The 26214-nt window shown below is 45.0% G+C and overlaps 1 protein-coding gene across 1 annotated transcript in view; it reads right to left on the bottom strand.

Annotated features, from left to right (window-relative positions):
• The window catches only part of LOC128136185 (importin-11-like), a 180027-nt gene that overhangs the window by 40616 nt on the left and 113197 nt on the right, over window positions 1-26214 (bottom strand). Inside the window, exons 23-25 of the mRNA XM_052775369.1 lie at window positions 21894-21973; window positions 21161-21241; window positions 11710-11805 (exon numbers count right to left, since the gene is read on the bottom strand). Coding sequence (XP_052631329.1) covers window positions 11710-11805; window positions 21161-21241; window positions 21894-21973 — 257 coding nt within the window. The remainder of the gene's footprint in view (window positions 1-11709; window positions 11806-21160; window positions 21242-21893; window positions 21974-26214) is intronic.

The raw sequence follows: 26214 nt of genomic DNA, 5'->3' as shown, positions 1-26214 counted from the left end.
ACAGTCATTACCATAATTTCTCAATTCTTACAATAGAAAAACTATGGAAATCTCAAAGTCAGTTTCACCCCCAAACAGCCAAGACAGCTTGCAAACTGAGTTTACTTTACATTTAAAAACCTGCATCTTAAGCAATTGTCCTGGTTTCAGCTGGGATAGAGTTAATTGTCTTCCTAGTAGCTGGTACAGTGCTATGTTTTGAGTTCAGTATGCGAAGAATGTTGATAACACACTGATGTTTTCAGTTGTTGCTAAGTAATGTTTAGACTAATGTCAAGGATTTTTCAGCTCCTCATGCCCAGACAGCAAGAAGGCTGGAGGGGCACAAGAAGTTGGGAGGGGACACAGTCAGGGCAGGTGACCCAAACTGGCCAACGAGGTATTCCATACCATGTGACGTCATGCCTAGTATATAAACTGGGGGGGAGTGGGGGTGGGGGGATTGCCGCTCAGGGACTAACTGGGCGTCAATCAGCAGGTGGTGAGCAATTGCACTGTGCATCATTTGTACATTCCAATCCTTTTATTATTGCTGTTGTCATTTTATTAGTATTATCATTATTAGTTTCTTCTTTTTATATTCTATTAAACCATTCTTATCTCAACCCACAAGTTTTACTTCTTCTTCCCTGATTTTCTCCCCCATCCCACTGGATGGGGGGGCGGTGAGTGAGCGGCTGTGTGGTGCTTAGTTGCTGGCTGGGGTTAAACCACGACACTATATAAAACTAGTAGGTTAGCGTCTGTGACTGACAATGGAGATCAGACAACAGGAACTAATTGTGTTAGTCTGTTTATTCTTAACTCCCAACTACTAGACTTCATTTGAGATGTGATGATTGCATGCATGCGTCTAAATCATTGCAACATGGGTGGTGAGCAATTGCATTGTGCATCACTTGTATATTCCAATCCTTTATTTATTACTATTGTCATTTTATTAGTGTTATCATTATAATTATTAGTTTCTTCTTTTCTGTTCTATTAAACTGTTCTTATCTCAACCCATAAGTTTTACTTTTTTCTTCCTGATTTTCTCCCCTATCCCACTGGGTGGGGGGGAGTGAGTGAGCGTTTGAGAATTTTGAAAAATTTGAATACCCTTGGGATGTTGAAACCAGCATGGTCCCATTGCTAGGAACTAGCATGTGGTTCAGGTCTTGTTTATGGTTAAACAGGTATTTAAGAAGATCACCCCAAGGCTGGATAATTATGAGTGGCAGGGTGTGTGGGGTAGTATGGGCAAGTACCTAGGACAGTGGGCACCTTCAATGTTTTGGAAATTCACCCCTGAACAAGTGCAGAATCCAGAAGAACTAGTAAAATATTTGGAAAAAGTATGCTGTCACCGCAACAATTCCAGGGAGACACAAATCACTGCAACATGCTGGGGCCTAGCCTATGCCTATTGACCCCTGTTCGACACCACTCAGTACCCTCAAGGGGAAGAGAAGGTCTCTGGATCTAACAACAAAACGATGAGCACTGCGGCCCCTCCAACCCCGGTGACGGGCACTGCGGCCCCTCCAACCCCTGCGATTGGCACTGCGGCCACTCCAACCTTTGCAACAGGCACTGCAGCTGAACCAGTGAACCAACCCGCACCAGTATCAGTTGCCCCCATACACAAGAAGAAATAGACAAAAAAATCAGTTCACTTACTTAGCAAAGGATGAAGATGAACCAGGGTCATCACGGGAACAGGAGGAAGAGGCAGAACCAGAAGTAATCACCTGATCCCTATCCTTGAGTGAGCTGCGGGATATGCGAAAAGATTTCAGCCGTTGTCCAGGTGAGCACATTGTCACCTGGCTGCTCTGATGCTGGGACAATGGGGCTAGTAGCCTGGAATTAGAAGGTAGGGAAGCCAAGCAGCTGGGATCACTTGCCAGGGAAGGTGGCGTTGACAAGGCAATTGGAAAAGGGACATAAGCCCTCAGCCTCTGGAGGCGACTCCTGTCAAGCATGAAGGAAAGGAACCCCTTTAAGGAAGATGTTATATGTCAATCAAGCAAGTGGACCACCATGGAGAGAGGTATCCAATATCTGAGGGAATTAGCTGTGCTAGAGACGATTCATTATAACCCGGACAACCCACAATTACCCAAAGATCCAGATGAAGTCCAATGCACATGACCCATGTGGCAGAAGTTTGTACTGAGTGCATCATCATTCTATGCCAACCCACTGGCGATAATGACCTGGAAAGACGAAGAGGCACCGACAGTGGATGAATTGGCTCGCCAACTCCACCAATACGAAGAAAATCTCTCTTCCTCCCTACAAGCCTGCATTTCAGCTGTGGAGAAGCTGTCCCAGGATTTCCAGCAATTTAAAGAGGATATGTCCTACTCCCCACCTGTAAGGACCAATGTCTCAGCTATTAGGAGTGAGCATTCCTCTGCCCAAGAGACAGACTATAGAAGGTATACACCGCGAGGTGCCCTGTGGTTTTACCTGCGTGACCACGGAGAGGACATGAGGAGATGGGATGGAAAACCTACCTCAGTCCTAAATGCACAGGTACGTGAGCTGCGAGGAAAAACCACCACAAAAGAGGATTCTACCAGGAAAAATGCTGCTCCAGTTTCCAAACAGAGTAGAAGGGCTGATCTTCTGATCCTTTTCAAAGGACTTCTGAGTCAATTTTACAAGAAGTGGGTATGGATACTCTGACCAGGATTAGAGGGGCCCTGCCTCCAGCCAGGTGGAAGAAAGGGACAACCAGGTCTACTGGACAGTGTGGATTCGATGGCTTGGCATGTTAGACCCACAGGACTACAAGGCTTTAGTAGACACTGGCGCACAGTGCACTCTAATGCCATCAAGTTATAAAGGGGCAGAACCCATCTTTATCTCTGGTGTGACAGGGGGATCCCAAGAGTTAATTGTACTGGAAGCTGAAGTAAGCCTAACTGGGAATGAATGGCAGAAACACCCCATTGTGACTGGCCCAGGGGCCCCGTGCATCCTTGGCATAGACTACTGCAGGAGAGGGTATTTTAAGGACCCAAAGGGGTATCAGTGGGCTTTTTGGTATAGCTGCCTTGGAGACGGCACAGCTGTCTACCCTGCCTGGTCTCTCCCAAGACCCTTCGGTTGTGGGGTTGCTGAGGGTTGAAGAACAACAGGTGCCAATACTACCACAATGGTGCACCGGTGGCAATATCGCACCAACTGAGACTCCCTGATTCCCATCCATAAGTTGATTTCTCGACTGGAGAGCCAAGGAGTGATCAGCAAAACTCACTCACCCTTTAATAGTCCCATAGGACCAGTGCAAAAATCTAATGGGGAGTGGAGAGTAACAGTTGACTATCGTGGCTTGAACGAAGTCACATCACTGCTGAGTACTGCTGTGCCAGATATGTTAGAACTTCAAAATGAACTGGAATCAAAGGCAGCCAAGTGGTATGCCACAATTGACATTGCTAATGCGTTTTTCTCAATCCCTCTGGCAGCAGAGTGCCGTCCACAATTTGCTTTTACTTGGAGGGGCGTCCAGTACACCTGGAATTGACTGCCCCAGGGGTGCAAACACAGCCCCACCATTTGCCATGGACTAATCCAGACTGCACTGGAAAAAGGTGAAGCTCCAGAACACCTGCAATACATTGCTGACATCATCGTATGGGGCAACACAGCAGAAGAAGTTTTTGAGAAAGGGAAGAAAATAAACCAAATCCTTTTGAAGGCTGGTTTTGCCATAAAAGAAAGTAAGGTCAAGGGACCTGCACAGGAGATCCAGTTTTTAGGAATAAAATGGCAAGACGGGCGTCGTCAGATCCCTATGGATGTGATCAACAAAATAGCAGCTATGCCCCACCAACTAATAAAAAGGAAACACAGGCCTTCTTAGGTGTCGTGGGGCTTTTGGAGAATGCATATTCCAAATTACAGTCTGATTGTAAGCCCTCTCTATCAAGTGACCTGGAAGAAGAATGATTTCGAATGGGGCCCTGAGCAAAAACAAGCCTTTTAACAAATTAAGCGGGAGATTGTTCATGCAGTAGCCCTTGGGCCAGTTGGGGCAGGACAAGATGTTAAAAATGTGCTCTACACTGCAGCTGGGGAGAATGGCCCTACCTGGAGCCTCTGGCAGAAAGCACCAGGGGAGACCCAAGGCCGACCCCTGGGGTTTTGGAGTCAGGGATATCGAGGATCCGAGGCTTACTGTACTCCAAATGAAAAAGAGATATTGGCAGCATATGAAGGAGTTGGAGCTGCCTCAGAAGTGGTTGGTACTGAAACACAGCTCCTCTTAGCACCCCGACTGCCAGTGCTGGGCTGGATGTTCAAAGGGAGGGTCTCCTCTACACATCATGCAACTGATGCCACGTGGAGTAAGTGGGCCGCACTGATCACACAACGAGCTCGCATAGGAAACCCCAGTCGCCCAGGAATTGTGGAAGTGATCACGGACTGGCCAGAAGGCAAAGATTTTGGAATGTCACCAGAGGAGGAGGTAACGCGTGCTGAAGAGGCCCCACTCTATAATAAACTACCAGAAAATGAGAGGCAATATGCCCTGTTCACTGATGGGTCCTGTCACATTGTGGGAAAATATCGGAGGTGGAATGCTGCTGTATGGAGTCCTATATGACAAGTCGCAGAAACTGCTGAAGGAGAAGGTGAATCGAGTCAGTTTGCAGAGGCGAAAGCTGTCCAGCTAGCGTTAGACATTGCTGAAAGAGAGAAGTGGCCAGTGCTCTATCTCTATACTGACTCATGGATGGTGGCAAATGCCCTGTGGGGGTGTTTACAGCAATGGAAGCAGAGCAACTAGCAGTGCAGAGGCAAACCCATTTGGGCTGCCGCACTGTGGCAAGATATTGCATCCCGGCTAGAGAATCTGGTTGTAAAAGTAGGTCACGTAGATACTCACATACCCAAGAGTCAGGCCACTGAAGAACATCAAAACAACCAGCAGGTGGATCAGCCCGCCAAGACTGAAGGGGCTCAGGTGGATGCATTATGTTTGCATGGCAAGGTTTTGGTAGCGGGGGGGGTTACAGGGGTGGCTTCTGTAAGAAGCTGCTGGAAGCTTCCCCTGTGTCTGAGACAGCCCATACCAGCCGGCTCTAAGACGGACCCACCGCCGGCCAAGGCCGAGCCAGTCAGCGATAGTGGTAGCTCCTCTGTGATAACATATTTAAGAAGGAAAAAGAGTTGTAGAACTCACAGAAACAGCAGCTGAAGAGTGAGAACATGTAAGAGAAACAACCCTGCAGACACCAAGGTCAGTGAAGAAGGAGGGTGAGGAAATGCTCCAGGCGCCGGAGCAGAGATTCCCCTGCAGCCCATGGGGAAGACCATGGTGAGGCAGGCTGTCCCCCTGCAGCCCATGGAGGTCCACAGTGGAGCAGATATCCACCTGCAGCCTGTGGAGGACCCCACGCCGGAGCAGGTGGGTGCCCGAAGGAGGCTGTGACCGCGTGGGAACCCCGCGCTGGAGCAGACTCCTGGCAGGACCTGCGGATCTGTGGAGAGAGGATCCCACGGACCAGGTATTCTGGCAGGACTTGTGACCCCGTGGGGGACCCACACTGGAGCAGTCTGTGCCTGAAGGACTGCACACCGTGGAAGGGACCCATGCTGGAGCAGTTTGTGAAGAACTGCAGCCCATGGGAAGGGCCCACGTTGGAGCAGGGGAAGAGTGTGAGGAGTCCTGCCCCTGAAGAGGATGAAGTGGCAGAAATAACATGTGATGAACTGACCATAAACCCCATTCCCCATCCCCCTGCACTGCTGTGGGGGTTAGGTAGAGAATCTGGGAGTGAAGTTGTGCCCTGGAAGAAAGGAGGGGTGGAGGGAAGGTGTTTTGAGATTTGGTTTTATTTCTCATTACCCTACTCTGGTTGATTGGTAATAAATTAAGTTAATTTTCCCCAAGCTGAGTCTGTTTTGCCCGTGATGGTAATTGGTTGAGTGATCTCTCCTGTCCTTATCTCAAACCATGAGCCCTTTGTTATATTTTCTCTCCCCTGTCCTTCTGAGGAGGGGGGAGCAATAGAACAGCTTTGGTGGGCACCTGGCATCCAGCCAGGGTCAACCCACCTCAGCGGATCAGGACTGGCAACATAAGGGTGAATTATTTATGGCTCAGTGGGCCCATGATACCTCAGGCCATCAGGGAAGAGATGCAACATATAGATGGGCTAGTGATTGAGGGGTGGACTTGACCATGGATACTATTGCACAGGTTATCCATGAATGTGAAATACGTTCTTCAATCAAGCAAGCCAAGCGGTTAAAGCCCCTGTGGTATGGAGGGCGATGGCTGAAATATAAATATGGGGAAGCCTGACAGATTGACTATATCACACTCCCACAAACTCGCCAAGGCAAGCGCCGTGTGCTTACAATGGTGGAAGCAACCACCGGATGGCTGGAAACATATCCCGTGCCCCATGCCACTGCCCGGAACACTATCCTGGGCCTTGAAAAGCAGGTCTTGTGGCACCCCAAAAGAACTGAGTGAGACAACAGGACTCACTTCTGAAACAACCTCATAGACACCTGGGCCAAAGAGCATGGCATTGAGCGGGTATATCACATCCCCTATCATGCACCAGAGTCTGGGAAAATCAAACGATACAATGGACTGTTAAAGACTACATTGAGAGCAATGCAGGGTGGAACCTTCAAACATTGGGATACACATTTAGCAAAAGCCACCTGGTTAGTTAATACTAGAGCATCTGCCAATCGGGGTGGCCCTGCCCAGTCAGAACTTTTACATACTGTAGAAGGGGATAAAGTCCCTGTAGTGCACATAAAAAATATGTTAGGGAAGACAGTCTGGGTGTCCTGGTTTCAGCTGGGATAGAGTTAATTGCCTTCCTAGTAGCTGGTATAGTGCTATGTTTTTGAGTTAGGTATGAAAAGAATGTTGAAAACACACTGATGTTTTCAGTTGTTGCTAAGTAATGTTTAGTCTAAAGTCAAGGATTTTTCAGCTTCTGATGCCCAGCCAGCAAGAACGCTGGATGGGCACAAAATGTTTTTACAAATATGTTAACAGTAAAAAGAATCCCAAGGAGAATATCTTTCCTTTAATGGATACAGAAGGGAACGTAGGAACCAGTGAAGAGGAAAAGGCCGAGGTACTTAATGCCTTCTTTGCCTCAGTCTTTAATAGTGAGTCCAATCATCCTCAGGGTACTCCACCTCATGAGCTGGAAGGTAAGGATGAAGAGCATAACATACCCCCCTTAATCCAGGAGGAATTAGTTAGGGACCTGCTACGCCATCTGGACACTCACAAATCTATGGGACCTGATGGAATCCATCCAAGAGTACTGAGGGAACTGGCAGAGGTCCTTGCCAAGCCACTCTCTATCATCTATCAGCAATCCTGGTCAACAGGGGAGGTCCCAGAGGACTGGAGGCTTGCCAATGTGACTCCCATTTATAAGAAGGGTCAGAGGGAGGATCCGGGGAACTACAGGCCTGTCAGCCTGACCTCGGTACCGGGGAAGATTATGGAACGGTTTGTCTTGAGAGCACTCACATGGCAAGTCCAGGATAAGAGGGGGATCAGGCCCAGTCAGCATGGGTTTACGAAAGGCAGGTCCTGCTTGACCAACCTGATCTCCTTCTATGACCAGGTGACCCGCCTAGTGGATGAGGGAAAGGCTGTCGATGTTATCTTCCTTGACTTCAGCAAGGCCTTTGACACTGTCTCTCATGGCATACTCCTTGAGAAACTGGCGTCTTGTGGCCTGGATAAGTGCACTATTCACTGGGTGAAAAACTGGCTGGATGGCCGAGCCCAGAGGGTAGTGGTGAATGGGGTGAAATCCAGTTGGCGGCGGGTCACAAGTGGTGTTCCCCAGGGCTCGGTGTTGGGCCCTGTTCTGTTTAATATCTTTATCGATGATTTGGATGAGGGGATTGAGTGCACCCTCAGCAAGTTTGCAGACGACACCAAGTTGGGAGGCAGGGTCGATCTGCTTGAGGGGAGGGAGGCTCTACAAAGAGATCTGGACAGGCTGGATTGATGGGCTGAGGCCAATTGTATGAAGTTTAACACGGCCAAGTGCCGGGTCCTGCACTTGGGTCACGGCAACCCCATGCAGCGCTACAGGCTTGGGGAAGAGTGGCTGGAAAGCTGCCCGGCAGAGAAAGACCTGGTGGTGCTGGTTGACAGCCGGCTGAATATGAGCCAGCAGTGTGCCCAGGTGGCCAAGAAGGCCAATGGCATCCTAGCCTGTATCAGGAACAGCGTGGCCAGCAGGAGCAGGGAGGTGGTTGTTCCCCTGTACTCGGCACTGGTGAGGCCGCACCTCGAGTCCTGTGTTCAGTTTTGGGCCCCTCACTACAGGAAAGACATTGAGCTGCTTGAGCATGTTCAGAGAAGGGCAACCAAGTTGGTGAGGGGCCTTGAGCACAAGTCTTATGAGGAGCGGCTGAGGGAACTGGGGTTGTTCAGTCTAGAAAAGAGGAGGCTGAGGGGAGACCTTATCGCTCTCTACAACTACCTGAAAGGGGGTTGTAGTGAGGTGGGTGTTGGTCTCTTCTGTCAGGTGGCTGGAGATAGGACAAGAGGAAATGGCCTCAAGTTGAGGCAAGGGAGATTTAGGTTAGATATTAGGAAAAATTTTTTTACTGAGAGGGTTGTCAGGCATTGGAACAGGCTGCCCAGGGAAGTGGTTGAGTCACCATCCCTGGAGGTATTCAAAAAGCGAGTGGACAGGGTACTCCAGGGCATGGTTTAGGGGGCATGGTTAATGGTTGGACTTGATCTTGAAGGTCTTTTCCAACCGAAATGATTCTATGATTCTATGATTCTATGATTCTATGATTCTAAGTTGGCACAGGACACAGCCAGGGCACCTGACCCAAAGTGGCCAACAGGGTATTCCATACCATGTGACATCATGCCTAGTATATAAACTGGGGGGAGTGGGGCTGGGGGGAATCGCCGCTCGGGACCTAACTGGGCGTCGGTTGGCAGGTGGTGAGCAATTGCATTGTGCATCACTTGCATATTCCAATCCTTTTATTATTACTGCTGTCATTTTATTAGTGTTATCATTATCATTATTAGTTTCTTCTTTTTCTGTTCTATTAAACCGTTCTTATCTCAACCCACGAGTTTTGCTTCTTTTCCCGATTTTCTCCCCCATCCCACTGGGTGGGGGGGAGTGAGTGAGCGGCTGCGTGGTGCTTAGTTGCTGACTGGGGTTAAACCACGACAGCAATAAACAATATATTGTACTGTTAAAAAATTACTTTCAAAGTTGATTATGGTTCAAAATTACTGTTTACAATTTTAGTAACTGTCGTGGTTTAACCCCAGCCAGCAACTAAACACCACGCAGCCGCTCACTCACTTCCCCCCCACCCAGTGGGATGGGGGAGAAAATCGGGAAAAGAAGCAAAACCCGTGGGTTGAGATAAGAACGGTTTAATAGAACAGAAAAAGAAGAAACTAATAATGATAATGATAACACTAATAAAATGACAACAGCAATAATGAAAGGATTGGAATGTACAAATGATGCACAGTGCAATTGCTCACCACCCGCCGACCGACACCCCGCCAGTCCCCGAGCGGCGAATCCCTGCCCCCACTTCCCTGTTCCTATACTAGATGGGACGTCCCATGGTATGGAATACCCCGTTGGCCAGTTTGGGTCAGGTGCCCTGGCTGTGTCCTGTGCCAACTTCTTGTGCCCCTCCAGCTTTCTCACTGGCTGGGCATGAGAAGCTGAAAAATCCTTGACATTAGTCTAAACACTACTGAGCAACAACTGAAAACATCAGTGTTATCAACATTCTTTGCATACTGAACTCAAAACATAGCACTGTACCAGCTACTAGGAAGACAGTTAACTCTATCCCAGCTGAAACCAGGACAGTAACATTAATAAGTGCTTAGTATTTCTGAAGTTGTTACTTATTTCTCTGAGTGAAGCTACAATACATTTGCCAAAAACTAATTTGCATGTGTCTCACAATTAACTGGATACACTAAGCTCATTAGTTTATTATCTTCTGTTATTATTTTTAATTTTAAAAGAAGCTACAGATTTTTTTTTATTAAACCCAGCATCTATCAATATAACAGTAAGTATTTTGTAGAATTATGTATTTGAAAAAGAAAATGCCAGCATTTACCTGAAAACGTTTACCCAGACTAATACCTTTTTGAATAGGGGCAATGAATTTATTATAGTCTTATATCAGAAGACATTTTAATAATGCACTCTCCAGTTTTGTGTCTTTTCTTCAACTGCAAATTGTTCAAACAAACTATCTTTTTTGTGTTCTTTGTAGCAAAAATAAACCAAGTAATATTACTTAGCAATGTAATCTTGGAAATATCTTCATTAATAATAATGGGAGCCAAATATTGATATCTGAAAGTCTTCAACTGAAAAAAGCAAAGGTTTTGATCAAAGATGTCAAGAGCATAGAGAATTCCACTCACTGATTCCGCTGATAAAAGTATTTTTTTCTCCTGCTAGTACTGCAAGGTGCAACACAGTTAAAGCATATTGGATTTGACTCCTCTTTATCCGGCATGGAAAGTTGTTGAAGGCGAAGAGAGAGAAAAGGGAGAACTTAAGACATCTAAGCAAGGAAAAACTTAAAGCCTCTACTGTCTCACATAAAGCATTCTCACATCCTTCATCTCTTCATATTAGTTATGTCAATTAGAAAAAGAAGAAAAAGAAGGTCAAGTCAATCTTGTCCTTTGTGCTGGTTTTGGCTGGGATAGAGTTAATTTTCTTCATAGTAGCTAGTATGGGGCTATGTTTTGGATTTGTGCTGGAAACAGTGTTGATAACACAGGGATGTTTTAGTTACTACTGAGCAGTGCTTACACAGAGTCAAGGCCTTTTCTGCTTCTCGCACTGCCCTGCCAGTGAGTAGGATGGGGGTGCACAGGAAGTTGGGAGGGGACACAGTTGGGACAGCTGACCCCAACTGACCAAAGGGATATCCCATACCATATGATGTCATGCTCAGCAATAAAACTAGGAGGGAGGTTGGCGGGGGGGCTGCTGCTTGGCGACTGGCTGGGCATTGGTCGGTTGGTGGTGAGCAACTGTTTTCATTTGCATCACTTGTCTGTCCTGGGTTTTATTTCTCTCTCTCTGTTATTTTCCTTTTCATTGCATCATCATCATCATCATCATCATTATTATTATTATCATATTTCAATTATTAAACTGGTTTTATCTCAACCCATGAGTTTTCTCACTTTTACCCTTCCAATTCTCTTCCCCCATCCCGCTGTGGGGGGAGTGAGTTGAGCGGCTATGTGGTGCTTAGTTGCTGGCTGGGGTTAAACCATGACATCCTTCCCTTTCAGTTTGTTTCTCTCTGGTGCAGGTACACTTAAAAAGGAGTAGTATAAGTGTCTTAAAGCACAACAAACAACCCCAACACCTACAAAGGATCTAAGTGTATAGTCATAGCAACTTTTCAGTGTTAACAGTGAAGGAATGGCAGAATAAAATTTGTGTTATTTTATTAAAATAAACACTAGATGACAGAATAAGTGATGAATATGTTGCTGTAACTCTTGTGCTACTATGTACAGACTTTTAAAATAGCTGCCAAAGACCTATCAGATGCTCTTAAAACTAGAGAAAGTGAGAGCAATGTCAATATGAGAAAACTGGACCAGATAACAGAAGGTACTTTCCTGTTCAAAACGAAAAGTAGAGAGTAGTTTTAAAGAGTAACTCTTACCTCCCCATCTATAATCCCCCTGAATACTGATGGCAGAAGGGGTTGAAACATTTGAGGACCCAAAACAGGATTTACTTTTAGGACATTTTCCACAACCTTAAGAACAAAAGCAAATTAGACAATTAGTAAAGTACATTTAAAAATCTTAACTGTAGCTTTAAAACTACATATACTGGTCTATATATAAAGTCCTGGTAGGATGTTTACCATTAAATACCAGCAAAACCCAGGATTCCTGAAAGTATATTCTAGTGAAGTATTCTGCAAACCTGATCTGCATAACAGACCTGATGAAAACTGACATGCCAAGTGAAACCCGCCAAGCACCTCCTCATCAGCCTCCTCCTGGCCCTGGCAAATCTGGCCAGCCCCGGCTCCAGGAAAAGCAGCTTGATGAGGTGGGGTTGACAGGGAGGAGTGCCAGCAGTTTAAAGCTTATTTCCATAGCTTTGTCCTGTTACTTTTTTGAAGAACCATTGATTAGGACCCACCATCTCTTTGCAGATGATCAAGATGTGCTATTCTCAGTACACACACACGCACACACACCCGTGCCCAGTTTTTACATTCTTCTCTGCTCTTTTTTTCTTCCCCCATGAGCTGTTCCCTGAGGTAATTTTTTTTTCTGTGTTCTTCAGGCTTTCTTCTCCCCAGCTGTTTGGGCTCTCTCCTTGTACCAAGATGGAGAGGGGAAGAGGCTGTGAGAATAATGGGCTGATACCTATACACTCCTATGGGGAGTAAGGACAGAGACCACACATCTATGCACAGATGTGTATAAAAAAGAAAGAATGGGGCAAGCATATAAAGGTACCTCCCTTAAATGCTCTTCTCAGTCTCCACCTACTTTCAGCTCAGGGGGACTTCCTCAAGGAACTGTTCTTCTGTGCTCTTGTCCAGTCTCCCGTGAACCCATGTGTATGTAAAAATCCTGCTGCTTGAAGAAAGAGCTTTGGGATTTTTGTTGCTTTGGTTTTTTTTCTTTTTCTTCTTTCTTTTTTTCTCCCTCAGGGGGAGGAGGTAGAGAAAATTGGGAGTGGAGTTGAGCTGGGAAGGAGGGAGGGGTGGGGGGAAGGTGTTCTAAGGTTTGGTTTTACTTCTCATTATCCTTGTTTTGATTTGATTTGTAGTAAATTAAATTGATTTGTTTTTTTCCCCAAGTTGAGCCTGTCTTTTGCCTGTGACCATAAGCGGTGAGTGATCCCTCCCTGTCCTTGTCTCGACCCGCGAGTGTTTCTTTATATTTTCTCCTCCTCATCCCACCGGGGCCGGGGGGGAGGAGTGAGCGAGCGGCTTCGTGGTGCTTTGTTGCCGGCTGGGCTTAAACCACGACACTTGCCTTGAGAGAGATGTTAAGCAGTTGACCCCTTTCACTGCCTCTCAATTTTGTAGACCTTTAACATACTGTTATATGGGGGGGAACCATAACTTTTCCCCACTCATATCTTTTGGGAACTGAAAGTTTTGGCTAACTCACTTGTTCCTTGTACAGAATCTTTTCAAACCTTTGATGGTCTCTCTCAGATAATTAGAAAATCAAGTCACATCAAGCCTCAGCAATCTTGAAATAAATATTTTTATCAATCCAAATTAATGTTTTTCAACCTTATCCATTTATTTACTGTTCTAATGTCTATTTTCAATCCAGCCAAAGCTGCTTGTAAGAAAATATTTCAGAGAATGCTCCCAGGTGTTTCTTTTCCCAATATTTATCTTAGGGTTTTTTTGTTTAACAAGTCAGCATAGTGATGCCTGACAAAACATTTTCTTTTTTATAAAAATACTTACATGGATTATATCTCAGTTATGCCTCTGCAGGTAGGCATATTAGGAGGGCATTCAAAGTATACTGGACAAACCTTGTGGATAATGCAAGGTCACACTGGGAGCCAAGTGGATAAACGATACTATATTAGCAGCATCATTCCATTTTAGGGATCACATTACAAGCTGCTGCATCAAACAGTTGCCCAACTATAGACTCTAAATAACAGTATTGATAGAGATGAATTGACATTTTAAACTACAGAACTAGAGTCCTTAAGCTCCTCACAGCAAGAACTACAAATGGAGAGAACTATCAACTTCTGTTGCTTTCCTTTCCTGGGATTCTGCAAGCAGTTGTGTAACCCAAAGAGGTAGGTGGGCTCTAACTTTTGCCTCCGTTGTTACATTTATAATTAACTGAAATCAAGTCCAAGATTTTTGTAAGCAACACAGAGTTCCAAGTACAGCCACTGGAAACATAAAAAGTAATACACTACAGTTACTCCTCAACTATCTTTCAGTGCATAGTCGAATTTTATTTCCTCCTGAAATTCTTCAAAAGGCACATTTAAAGTATTATGTTTAATATTTTAAAAGCTTATGAATTACATAACATCTGTTTCATAATACCATTTGAAGTTTGTGTGAAAATAGTTTTTAAAATACTTTGAAAAGCCTCTAGCAACTCTATTTAAGCAGTTGTTGCCATTACAACAGCAATTCATGACAAAAGCAAAGATTGGTTGAACACTGTCATGGTACAAATGCAAGTATGCTACACAAAGGAATATGATAAAGAGAGCACATACATTCAACATTCAATAAAGACTGGAAAAGCTTGGCTCTAGACCTATTAAGTTCTAATGGTCATACAGAAATGCAGCAAAAAAACCAAAAAGTGAATCTTGATCCTTTAGTGCTTATTTAATCATAAAATCACCTAAACAGTTTTTATAATAATACACATGTATGCAGACTCATTACTTAACCCTTATCTTGTCAGTTATTCAAGTGTGCGGTTACAAAAATTGAACCATATGATTATTTTTATTGTATTGAATACTAAAAAGGAAAATTAATATATCAAAAAATTAGTAGATATAATAATGTTGTTTGCATGAGCAAAAAGATCAGTACTGGCTGATAGGGTAGAGACAAAACTCACAATTTGGATGGCTAGATACAGCAATTAGATTACCTACCTTTTCACATTTTTATTAGAAACCTGCAAAATGAACCTAGATTATTCATACACAAGTATAATTTTGGCTTTTTTAAGGTTAAATAATTTCTTAATGTTGTATTTTCATCCAAATAATGAAAAATATTTTTTCTGAATTCTGAACCAAGCTGAAAATTTAATTAGGACAGCTTCCATAATTAGATTAATTTTGCCTTTTTATTTTGTAACTAGAAGTGTGAGTATCTTTTATGTTATACTTTGGTAATCTCCATTCCAAAATTCAATTAGAAATTAACAACTCTAACTTCCATGAGTCCACTGATAGCCAAAGATTAAATCAAGTTACTTTGATCCAAACACAATCCTTGCTTTGCAACTTAATGCTCTCAAGATTTTCTATGATAGCATCATCTTTGCAATGCAGTGACTGGTCATCTGGCTGTTTAAGTGTGCTGTTGCCAAGCTGTAGAACAAACTATTTTCATGAGGGTCCAAGCCCTCACTAACCTCCTTTCTCTAGTAATCTAGAAAATAATCAAATGGGAAAGAACTCTTAATCTAAATCCATTTGTACAAACTCAGACTCAAACTAGCTTAGAAGTCATTTATCTAAGGACACCACCTTGGATTCACATGAAGTAAAGAAAGGATTGCAGAGAGGGTACAGGAACAGTGCGTTAAGTAATTATCTTTTAGGGTGCTCTATTTGGGGCTATACTAACCTTCTCTTGGGAAAATTAGTATTTTTTAAAAAAATATATTTGTGTGCACATGTATATACGCACTCTTTATACACACGTGCACACACTTTAAATGTATAGTTGTCCTGGTTTTGGCTGGAATAAAGTTAATTTTCTTCTTAGTAGCTGGTATAGTGCTGTGTTTTGGATTTAGGATGAGAATAATGTTGATAATACACTTATGTTTTAGTTGTTGCTAAGCAATGTTTATACTAAGGCAAGGACTTTTCGGCTTTTCATACTGCCCTGCCAGCAGAGGCTGGGAGTGCACAAGAAACTGGGAGGGGACACAGAAAGGACAGCTGACCCAAACGAGCATTCCATACCATATGATGTCACGCCCAGTATATAAACTGGGGGGAGTTGGCTGGAGAACTCCGTGGCTTGGAGATTGGCTGGGCATCGGTCAGCAGGTGGTGAGCAACTGTATTGTGCATCACTTGTTTTGTATATTCTATTATTATTCAGTCAGCGGCGAGGCCAGCAGAGGCAACGGTAAGTCGGCGGCTAAGCGCTAGATTGAGGCGGACTGGGAGGTTCCCGAGGCCCAGGAGCGCCGGGGAAGGGCAGAGGGACCCGGCCAGAGCCGGCGGCTCTCGCGGGAGAGGCTGACGCGGCGTGGGCGTTGCCAGGGGCAACCGCGGGAGATTTCAACAGCCCTGAGGAGCGTGGCGAACAGGGTGGGCAAACAGGGCGTGGCGCGTCAGAAAGGGCGTCAGTTTGTGCAGGCTGGGCGTGCAGGTAGGGCGCAGCCCCCCCTCTTCCCAGCTCGAGCAGGCTACTCAAGTGGTGGGTGTCGGCCCAGAGGGAGACCCAGCTATGGTTGCCACTCGGGGGAAAGCCATTGTTAGGAAAAATGTGGCAATGCAGACAGAGGTCCCATGTAAACGTGCAGCTGTCCAGGTCTCTGGCTGCAGGGAGTGCCTGAGTCTATCAGAAATGATGGAGGTCAGCAGGGACACCCCTTGTGTGAGGTGTGACCAGGTGAATGATCTGCTCAGCCTGGTGGTAGAGCTGAAGGAGGAAGTGGAAAGGTTGAGGAGTATCAGGGAGTGTGAGAGGGAGATAGATTGGTGGGCCCACACCCTACCATCCCTGAGGCAGAGGCAGCATATGGAGGCTCTGCAAGAAGAAGAGGACCCCCTGCCCTCCTGCCACCAGGCAGGAGGGGACCTAAGAGATGGAGGGGAATGGATACAGGTCCCTGCTCAGGGAGGCAGGAGAATCCCCTCCCGGTCTCCCTCACCTTCCCAGTTGCCCCTACTCAACAGGTATGGGGCTCTGGAAGTTGAGGACCAGGCCAGTAAAGATCAGAGTGTAGATGAAGCCCTATCTAGGGAGGTGCCTAAGCCCAATCGGGCATCCCCACGCATTCTCACATCCTCTGAAAAAAGAAAAAGGAGGGTAATTGTTGTAGGCGACTCCCTCTTAAGGGGGACAGAGGGCCCGATATGCAGACCTGACCCATCCCACAGGGAAGTCTGCTGCCTCCCTGGGGCCCAGGTAAAAGACATTACCAGGAAACTCCCTGGTCTGGTTCGGACCTCTGATTATTACCCATTGCTAGTTGTGCAGGTTGGCAGTGATGAGATTGCAGAGAGGAATCCAAAGGCAATCAAAAGGGATTTCAGGGCACTGGGACGATTAGTAGAAAGATCGGGAGCACAGGTAGTGTTTTCCTCAATCCCTTCAGTGGCAGGGAAATACACTGAAAGGAACAGGAAAACACACCTGGTTAATACGTGGCTCAGAGGCTGGTGCCATAGGTGGAATTTTGGGTTTTTTGATCATGGGGAGGTTTACATGGCACCGGGCTTGCTAGTGACAGATGGCATCCAGCTATCTCAAAGGGGTAAGAGAATCCTCGCTCATGAGATGGCAGGGCTCATAAAAAGGGCTTTAAACTAGGTTTGAAGGGGGTAAGGGATAAAACTAGGTGCACCAGAGATGAGCCTGGGGGCAGCGTGCCGATGTTAGGGGTGGATTCGATAACCCAGCTCAAATGCATCTATGCCAACGCACGCAGCATGGGCAATAAACAGGAGGAGCTGGAAGCCATCGTGCAGCAGGATAGATATGACTTAGTCGCCATCACGGAAACATGGTGGGATGACTCCCGTGACTGGAGTGCTGCGATGGATGGCTATAAGCTCTTCAGAAGGGATAGGCAAGGTAGAAGAGGTGGTGAGGTGGCTCTCTATGTTAGGGAATGTTTTGACTGTACAGAGCTACACAATTCTGATGACAAGGTGGAGTGCTTATGGATAAGGATGAGAGGGTGTCGTGGTTTAACCCCAGCCAGCAACTAAACACCACGCAGCCGCTCACTCACTCCCCCCGACCCAGTGGGATGGGGGAGAAAATCGGGAAAAGAAGCAAAACCCGTGGGTTGAGATAAGAACGGTTTAATAGAACAGAAAAGAAGAAACTGATAATGATAACACTAATAAAATGACAACAGTAATAATGAAAGGATTGGAATGTACAAATGATGCGCAGTGCAATTGCTCACCACCCGCCGACCGACACCCAGCTAGTCCCTGAGCGGCGATTCCCCCCCCACTTCCCCGTTCCTATACTGGATGGGACGTCACGTGGTATGGAATACACCGTTGGCCAGTTTGGGTCAGCTGCCCTGGCTGTGTCCTGTGCCAACTTCTTGTGCCCCTCCAGCTTTCTTGCTGGCTGGGCATGAGAAGCTGAAAAGTCCTTGACTTTAGTCTAAACACTACTGAGCAACAACTGAAAACATCAGTGTTATCAACATTCTTCGCATACTGAACTCAAAACATAGCACTGTACCAGCTACTAGGAAGACAGTTAACTCTATCCCAGCTGAAACCAGGACAGAGGGAAAGCCAATAAGGCAGATATTGTGCTGGGAGTCTGTTATAGACCATCCAACCAGGGTGAAGAGACGGATGAATTGTTCTACAAGCGGCTGGCAGTAGCCTCAGAATCGTGTGCCCTTGTCCTTGTGGGGGACTTTAACTTTCCAGACATCTGCTGGAAATACAACACAGCAGTGAGTAAACAATCTAGGAGGTTCCTGGAGTGTGTGGAAGATAACTTCCTGACACAGCTGGTGGGTGAGCCAACCAGGGGAGGAGCCTTGCTAGATCCATTGTTTACGAACAGGGAAGGACTGGTGGGAGGTGTGATGGTCGGAGGCTGTCTTGGGCTTAGCGACCATGAAATGATAGAATTCTCAATTCTTGGTGAGGTAAGGAAGGGGGTCAGCAAAACCACCACTATGGACTTCCGGAGGGCTAACTTTGGCCTCTTCAAGGCACTGGTTGAGAGAGTCCCTTGGGAGACGGTCCTGAAGGGCAAAGGGGTCCAGGAGGGATGGACATTCTTTAAAAAGGAAATCTTAATGGCTCAGGACCAGGCTATTCCCATGTGCCGCAAGTCGAACTGCCAAGGAAAACGACCGGCCTGGCTGAATGGGGAGCTTTTGCTAGGACTTAAGAAAAAAAGGAGAGTTTATAATCTCTGGAGGAAAGGGCGGGCAACTTGGGAGGAGTACAGGGATCTTGTAGATCATACAGAGAGAAAATTAGAAAGGCAAAAGCTCAGCTAGAACTAAATCTGGCCACTATCGTAAGGGACAACAAAAAATGTTTTTACAAATATGTTAACAGTAAAAAGAATCCCAAGTAGAATATCTTTCCTTTAATGGATACAGAAGGGAACGTAGCAACCAGTGAAGAGGAAAAGGCCGAGGTACTTAATGCCTTCTTTGCCTCAGTCTTTAATAGTGAGTCCAGTTATCCCCAGGGTATTCTACCCCTTGAGCTGGAAGGTAAGGATGAAGAGCATAACATACCCCCCTTAATCCAGGAGGAATTAGTTAGGGACCTGCTACGCCATCTGGACACTCACAAATCTATGGGACCTGATGGGATCCATCCAAGAGTACTGAGGGAACTGGCAGAGGTCCTTGCCAAGCCACTCTCCATCATCTATCAGCAATCCTGGTCAACAGTGGAGGTCCCAGAGGACTGGAGGCTTGCCAATGTGACTCCCATTTATAAGAAGGGTCGGAGGGAGGATCCGGGGAACTACAGGCCTGTCAGCCTGACCTCGGTACCAGGGAAGATTATGGAACAGTTTGTCTTGAGAGCACTCACATGGCAAGTCCAGGATAAGAGGGGGATCAGGCCCAGTCAGCATGGGTTCATGAAAGGCAGGTCCTGCTTGACCAACCTGATCTCCTTCTATGACCAGGTGACCTGCCTAGTGGATGAGGGAAAGGCTGTCGATGTTATCTTCCTTGACTTCAGCAAGGCCTTTGACACTGTCTCTCATGGCATACTCCTTGAGAAACTGGCATCTCGTGGCCTGGATAAGTGTACTCTTCACTGGGTGAAAAACTGGCTGGATGGCCGAGCCCAGAGGGTAGTGGTGAATGGGGTGAAATCCAGTTGGCGGCGGGTCACGAGTGGTGTTCCCCAGGGCTCGGTGTTGGGCCCTGTTCTGTTTAATATCTTTATCGATGATTTGGATGAGGGGATTGAGTGCACCCTCAGCAAGTTTGCAGATGACACCAAGTTGGGAGGCAGGGTCGATCTGCTTGAGGGGAGGGAGGCTCTACAAAGAGATCTGGACAGGCTGGATTGATGGGCTGAGGCCAATCGTATGAGATTCAACAAGGCCAAGTGCCAGGTCCTGCACTTGGGTCACAGCAACCCCATGCAGCACTACAGGCTTGGGGAAGAGTGGCTGGAAAGCTGCCCAGCAGAGAAAGACCTGGGGGTGCTGGTTGACAGCCGGCTGAATATGAGCCAGCAGTGTGCCCAGGTGGCCAAGGCGGCCAACAGCATCCTGGCCTGTACCAGAAATAGTGTGGCCAGCAGGAGCAGGGAGGTGATTGTTCCCCTGTACTCGGCACTGGTGAGGCCGCACCTCGAGTCCTGTGTTCAGTTTTGGGCCCCTCACTACAGGAAAGACATTGAGTTGCTGGAACGTGTTCAGAGAAGGGCAACCAAGTTGGTGAGGGGCCTGGAGCACAAGTCTTATGAGGAGCGGCTGAGGGAACTGGGGTTGTTCAGTCTAGAAAAGAGGAGGCTGAGGGGAGACCTTATCGCTCTCTACAACTACCTGAAAGGGGGTTGTAGTGAGGTGGGTGTTGGTCTCTTCTGTCAGGTGGCTGGAGATAGGACGAGAAGAAATGGCCTCAAGTTGAGGCAAGGGAGATTTAGGTTAGATATTAGGAAAAAGTTTTTTACTGAGAGGGTTGTCAGGCATTGGAACAGGCTGCCCAGGGAAGTGGTTGAGTCACCATCCCTGGAGGTATTCAAAAAGCACTTAGACAAGGTACTCCATAACATGGTTTAGTGGGCATGGATGATGGTTGGACTCGATGATCTTGAAGGTCTTTTCCAACCTAAATGATTCTATGATTGTTATTATTATTATTATTTTCCCTTCCTTTTCTGTCCTATTAAACTGTCTTTATCTCAACCCATGAGTTTAACTTTTTTTTTCCCCTGATTCTCTCCTCCATCCCACTGGGTGGGGGGAGTGAGTGAACGAGCAGCTGAGTGGTGCTTAATTGCTGGCTGGGGTTAAACCACGACAGTAGTTTAAAACACCACTGACTCCAATGACAATGTGTGCTAAATAAGCTGGTTTTTTCCTACATGTTCTACATTCATCATACTTGAAAATATTACTCTAAGCTGACAAAACACTACCAAGAATACAGATGTCCAGAGATGAATATCAGGGTATTAACATTATTTTAATTAGACTCTACCTTTAAAACTTGAACTTGACTTTCAGTAGTTATGTCCTTTAAGAGTTCACAAAATGACTGACATAAGTCAGCAGCATACATCTGAAATTAAACGAAAAAGAAGGTATTATGCAAACATGTTTTATATCTATGTATATATTTAAAAACTCAACACATTAGGGATTACATATGTCCAAAGATCCAGCTTCTCTTCAAAGATCATATTTGCTGCAAGGCTCATCTTTCCTGAACCAATTAAAATCTAATCAAAGTGTTGTTTGTTTTGGGGTTTTTCTGGGGGTGGGGGATGGGTTTTTTTGGTTTGGTTTTTTTAAGTTGCAGGTTTTTTAAACAACCAATGAGTTTTCTAATTAAGAAGGTTTGAGAACAAGGCATAATATCTCTAGTTCATTTCCTGCTAGAACTTATGATCATAATTTTAACATGGCAAGATAATTAACAGAATAAGTATTACTACCCTGCATAGGACTTTTTCAGGTACCAAAGTACTAAATTAAAACACTAATTCTAAATAATAGTCTTTCTCAAATACGATTTGATTGAGTGTCCACCATGTGCCATAAAGAGCTAACATCAGAACAACATGCTTGTATACACATAAATGAGTAAGAGTACAAATGTCTGTGTGTACGATGTTTCTCAACATGAGGAAAAAAACCAAAACAAACCAAAAAACAGTTTGCCAGCAGAAAACTAAGGTGCTAATATGAAGCTTTATATAATGGTAACATACCTGTAAAAATTCAGATGATGATAAGAAAATATAAGCATTGATGATCTTAAAGCAATTTTTGAAGTTTTCTGAACTCAGCTCTGGAGGAAAAAAAAAAAATCACAATTCAGAACATCATCACATTGAAATACAACTAAAATTATTTACTTCTAAAAGTCTTTTTCCTCACACAGCATTTAAGTGCCAGATGCCTACAAAGAAAAAAGTTACCTTCGATACAGTACCATTCAGGTTCTGTCTCCCTGCTAGAGACAATAACAAGAGGGATGATAACAGATCTCATGTTATCAAATGGAAGCACAAGAAATCCTATGGCCTCATGTCACGACACAGGCTGGACAGACCAGGGAGGGGACGTGGTGAATTCGGAATTCCCTCGGGCTAAATTAAGGTGAAGCAACACCAAACAATCAAGTAAACATTTTGTTCATGGCAGAAGCAAACTGAACTTGGAAGGCGTTAACAGTAGGTGGTGGGGTTTCTCTCAAGAAGAATTGGCATGGAACTACCTCAGTAAACCGTGTAACCCGTGGTAACCATATACATCAATTCAGGGAAGAAAATAAGGAGATCCCTGCTGTTGGGTCACGAGGTTCAGAGCGGACCCCCTTGCTTTCTAGACTCCTTCTCAGAGAAGAGCCTAGGGGCGGCTGGATCCACTCCTAGTCCCAGACTTGGTCAACGGTTTTAAGTCTTAAAGGGATGAGGTGTAGGGGTTATGAAAAAAGGGAGAGAAAGAGAGTGAGACAGAGAGAGGAAGAGGAAAAGAAAAGAGAAAGATTTCACCGGTCCTGGGTCCAGCATTGGTCCAGTCAGCCTAGCGGTCCAGTTCCAGTGGGTGCATGCAAGTGAGGCTTTAGGCTGTGTCCTTTTATCATCTCCTTGCCCCTCCTTCGGGCGGGCACTCGAACTCATTAGGCTAATTAGGTACCATGCATGGTTTGTGATTTCAGAACCTTCGGGAAATGGGTCAGTGGGCTTGGGGGTCCTTTGGGGAGTAACTTCCCCTTCCCTGCAGGCATGACCATTGTTTGATCTTTAGCCATGCATGGTGAGCTGCCCCACTCAGCATATCAGAACAGCTTATTCAAACACAGAGCTGCACACCCTCGCCCTCTGACATGCCCTCCCTGTCCTCTTGCTGATGTCCTGTGCTCATCCTTCTTTTCACCTGTGGTTCCTTGCCATGCAGGGTTCATTGTTATGCAGAGTTCGTTTTTATGCAGAACTTGCCCCACCACAATGTTTGAGACATTAACTCTTTCAGTCTCTCTCAGTTGCTAAGTAATGTTTAGACTAAGTCAAGGATTTTTCAGCTTCTCATGCCCAGCCAGCAAGAAGGCTGGAGGGGCACAAGAAGTTGGGAGGAGACACAGCCAGGGCAGCTGACCCAAAGTGGCCAACGGGGTATTCCATACCATGTGACATCATGTCTAGTATATAAACTGGGGGGAGTGGGGCTGGGAGGGATCGCTGCTCGGGAACTAACTGGGCATCGGTCAGCAGGTGGTGAGCAATTGCATTGTGCATCACTTGTTTTGTATATTCCAATCCTTTTAGTATTATTATTGTCATTTTATTATTATTATCAGTATTCGTTTCCTCCTTTGTGTTCTATTAAACTGTTCTTATCTCAACCCGCGAGTTTTACTTTTTTTTTTTCCAATTCTCTCCCCCATCCCACTGGGTGGGGGGAGAGTGAGTGAGCGGCTGCATGGTGCTTAGTTGCTGGCTGGGGTTAAACCACGACACAAATTGTTTTTTTGGGGGGACCAGAGGAATTATTCCAGTTCCTGTAATCTGCTTTTTGCTATTACCTTTACAAGCTCAGCACAGGCACATTAAACCTGATGCTTCTTGAAACAGGTATGTCTTGACCATATTCCCAATCTGAAATTATATCAGATTCAGCTGTCATTTTAAGCAGTCTCACTGCAGAAATGCATCCGTCCTCACAAGAATTAATGTATTCCTCCATTCTGCATTATTCAGTCTGCTGCACTGAGAGATGGATTAAAGAACCTCTGCAACCCCTCTACAGGGCAATTATATTTCAACAGAATTTAAACATTAGCAGTGCTGATATGGAAATTAAATATGACAATTATGCTGTGAACAAATATTGTACATCAGTGATAGCACCACAATCTTTGAAGGAAGGTCAATTTTGCAAGTGAAATCAAGTCTTCATATCAAATGCAACATTCTTCTCCTGGTATCTTTAAGATTTAAGGATAGCACTGATTATTTTTTAATAAGAAAATTAATTGATTTGTACAACAACTCTGACATCCAGTTCCAACAAAACATTTTTTTTACACATCAAGCATTGGAATTGCTTGCCAACAGATAAGTGTGTTTTTAAAAACAATCTCCTAAAAGATGCAGGAGAAGCAATGGCAAGCAATTACTTCTCTAGGCTGCAAATTTAAGTTAGGAATGAAAGTCAAAGAACACTGAAGGTATTCTTGTCAATAAGACAGACAATCAGCTCCAGCAGAGAAAGCATGAGAGGAGGCAGTGTAGAGGTCTTCAAATTCAGGTTTCTAAGGTATTACTGGTAGACCAGGAAGCAATGATAGACAAGCAAGTGCTTATGCAGTACATAGTCTTGGTAAGCATCTTAAGAGCACTTAAAAATTGTGCAACAGATGATATATTCATTTGACATCATCTAAACATGCATTCATCCACAGGAAACAAAACACAGCAACGCCTTTCTATTAAGTGATATACATAGCACACTTCAAAAACTACCAGACATAATTTGCGCACAATACACCTAATTCAGTTTTATACCACTTTGCTGAAGAAAACGTACTGTTACAATGCAGAAATCTTAAATCAAGTTTTTTTACTTTGATGGTTAAGCTTAACTCCCAAATCCAATGGGAAACGCTAGATCCTCAAAGAGCACTTAAGGGTCCTGAATTGGAACCAGCAATCTATCACTGCACACCTGAATTTTCTGAAAAAAATATTGTGTACAGTCACAATCAAGTCCCACAGGACCTTGCCCACAAAGGCAATTAATGCAAAACAAAATCCACAATGCAATGAATAACCAACAACCTCAATAATACACAATCCAGCCTATTATTTGTACCTCCTTCAACATAACCAAGCCATCTAATTTTATATAAATGGTTATCAATATTATTTTCCACAGTCCCTCTGGGTCTGAGTTATCAAAACTGCACTGTATCTATTTACATACACTGTTCAATTCCCACAGTAGTTTGTCCCCTATTATTGTATAGGAATACCTCTAATAAGTAACGTTTATGCAAGACTTAAAAATGCTGTAATCTGACCATGAAGAAGATAAAATATCTTCTCTCCCTCTCCAGTCTGATGACTTCTTGCCACATCTGTTTCCTCCTCTTCAGCAGGACAGAGTCTGCTATATACCTCTAATGTCCAAAAATCTCATGTATGAACTTCTTCCCTCCCTTCCTTCCGGCTCTTCTAGTTCAACTGTGTTGACCTCTAATAGGGCACTTTTTCTGAAGGATTTAATTGCTGATGGAGCAGTTAAACACACCAGAAAAATAGTTACATTACCTGTATATTGGAGTAATTCCATTCAGTATGTCCTGGTTTCAGCTGGGATAGAGTTAACTGTCTTCCTAGTAGCTGGTACAGTGCTATGTTTTGGGTTCAGTATGAGAAGAATGTTGATAACACTGATGTTTTCAGTTGTTGCTAAGTAGCGTTTAGTCTAAAGTCAAGGATTTTTCAGCTTCTCATGCCCAGCCAGCGAGAAAGCTGGAGGGACACAAGAAGTTGGCACAGGACACAGCCAGGGCAGCTGACCCAAACTGGCCAACAGGGTATTCCATACCATGTGACGTCCCATCTGGTATAGGAACTGGGAAGTGGGGGGGGGATCGCCGCTTGGGGGACTAGCTGGGTGTCAGTCGGACAGAATTCAGAAAATTCAGAAACTAAAGGTCAGGAAGTTCATATTCCTTATACTGCATTTTCAACAAAATCGTTTTCTGTAGCACCTTGAAGCTAGTTCTCCACCCTGCTCCAAAAGACATAAGCAAGGCAATCATCTACTCAGAACTTCTCTTCACCATATCTGCCCTTTGGCTTCCGCTTTGATAGCTTAAGACTGAATTGAGAACCGGTCTTGGGTAGACTTTTTGTTTTGCCTTATCTCAGACAGCTAAAGCACACAAGACATCAGGATTTTGAAAGTTTACATTTGAGGATCTCAAAATTTGAATGAACTTCTGCATTTGTCCAACCAAAACCAGCAGACTTCCCAGTTAAAATACCTTGTCCTGACAGTTACATCACTGTGGTGAGAAGA

Source organism: Harpia harpyja, chromosome W (assembly GCF_026419915.1).
Source record: "Harpia harpyja isolate bHarHar1 chromosome W, bHarHar1 primary haplotype, whole genome shotgun sequence".
Taxonomy (NCBI): domain Eukaryota; kingdom Metazoa; phylum Chordata; class Aves; order Accipitriformes; family Accipitridae; genus Harpia; species Harpia harpyja.
This window is presented reverse-complemented; position numbering and strand designations above follow the sequence as displayed.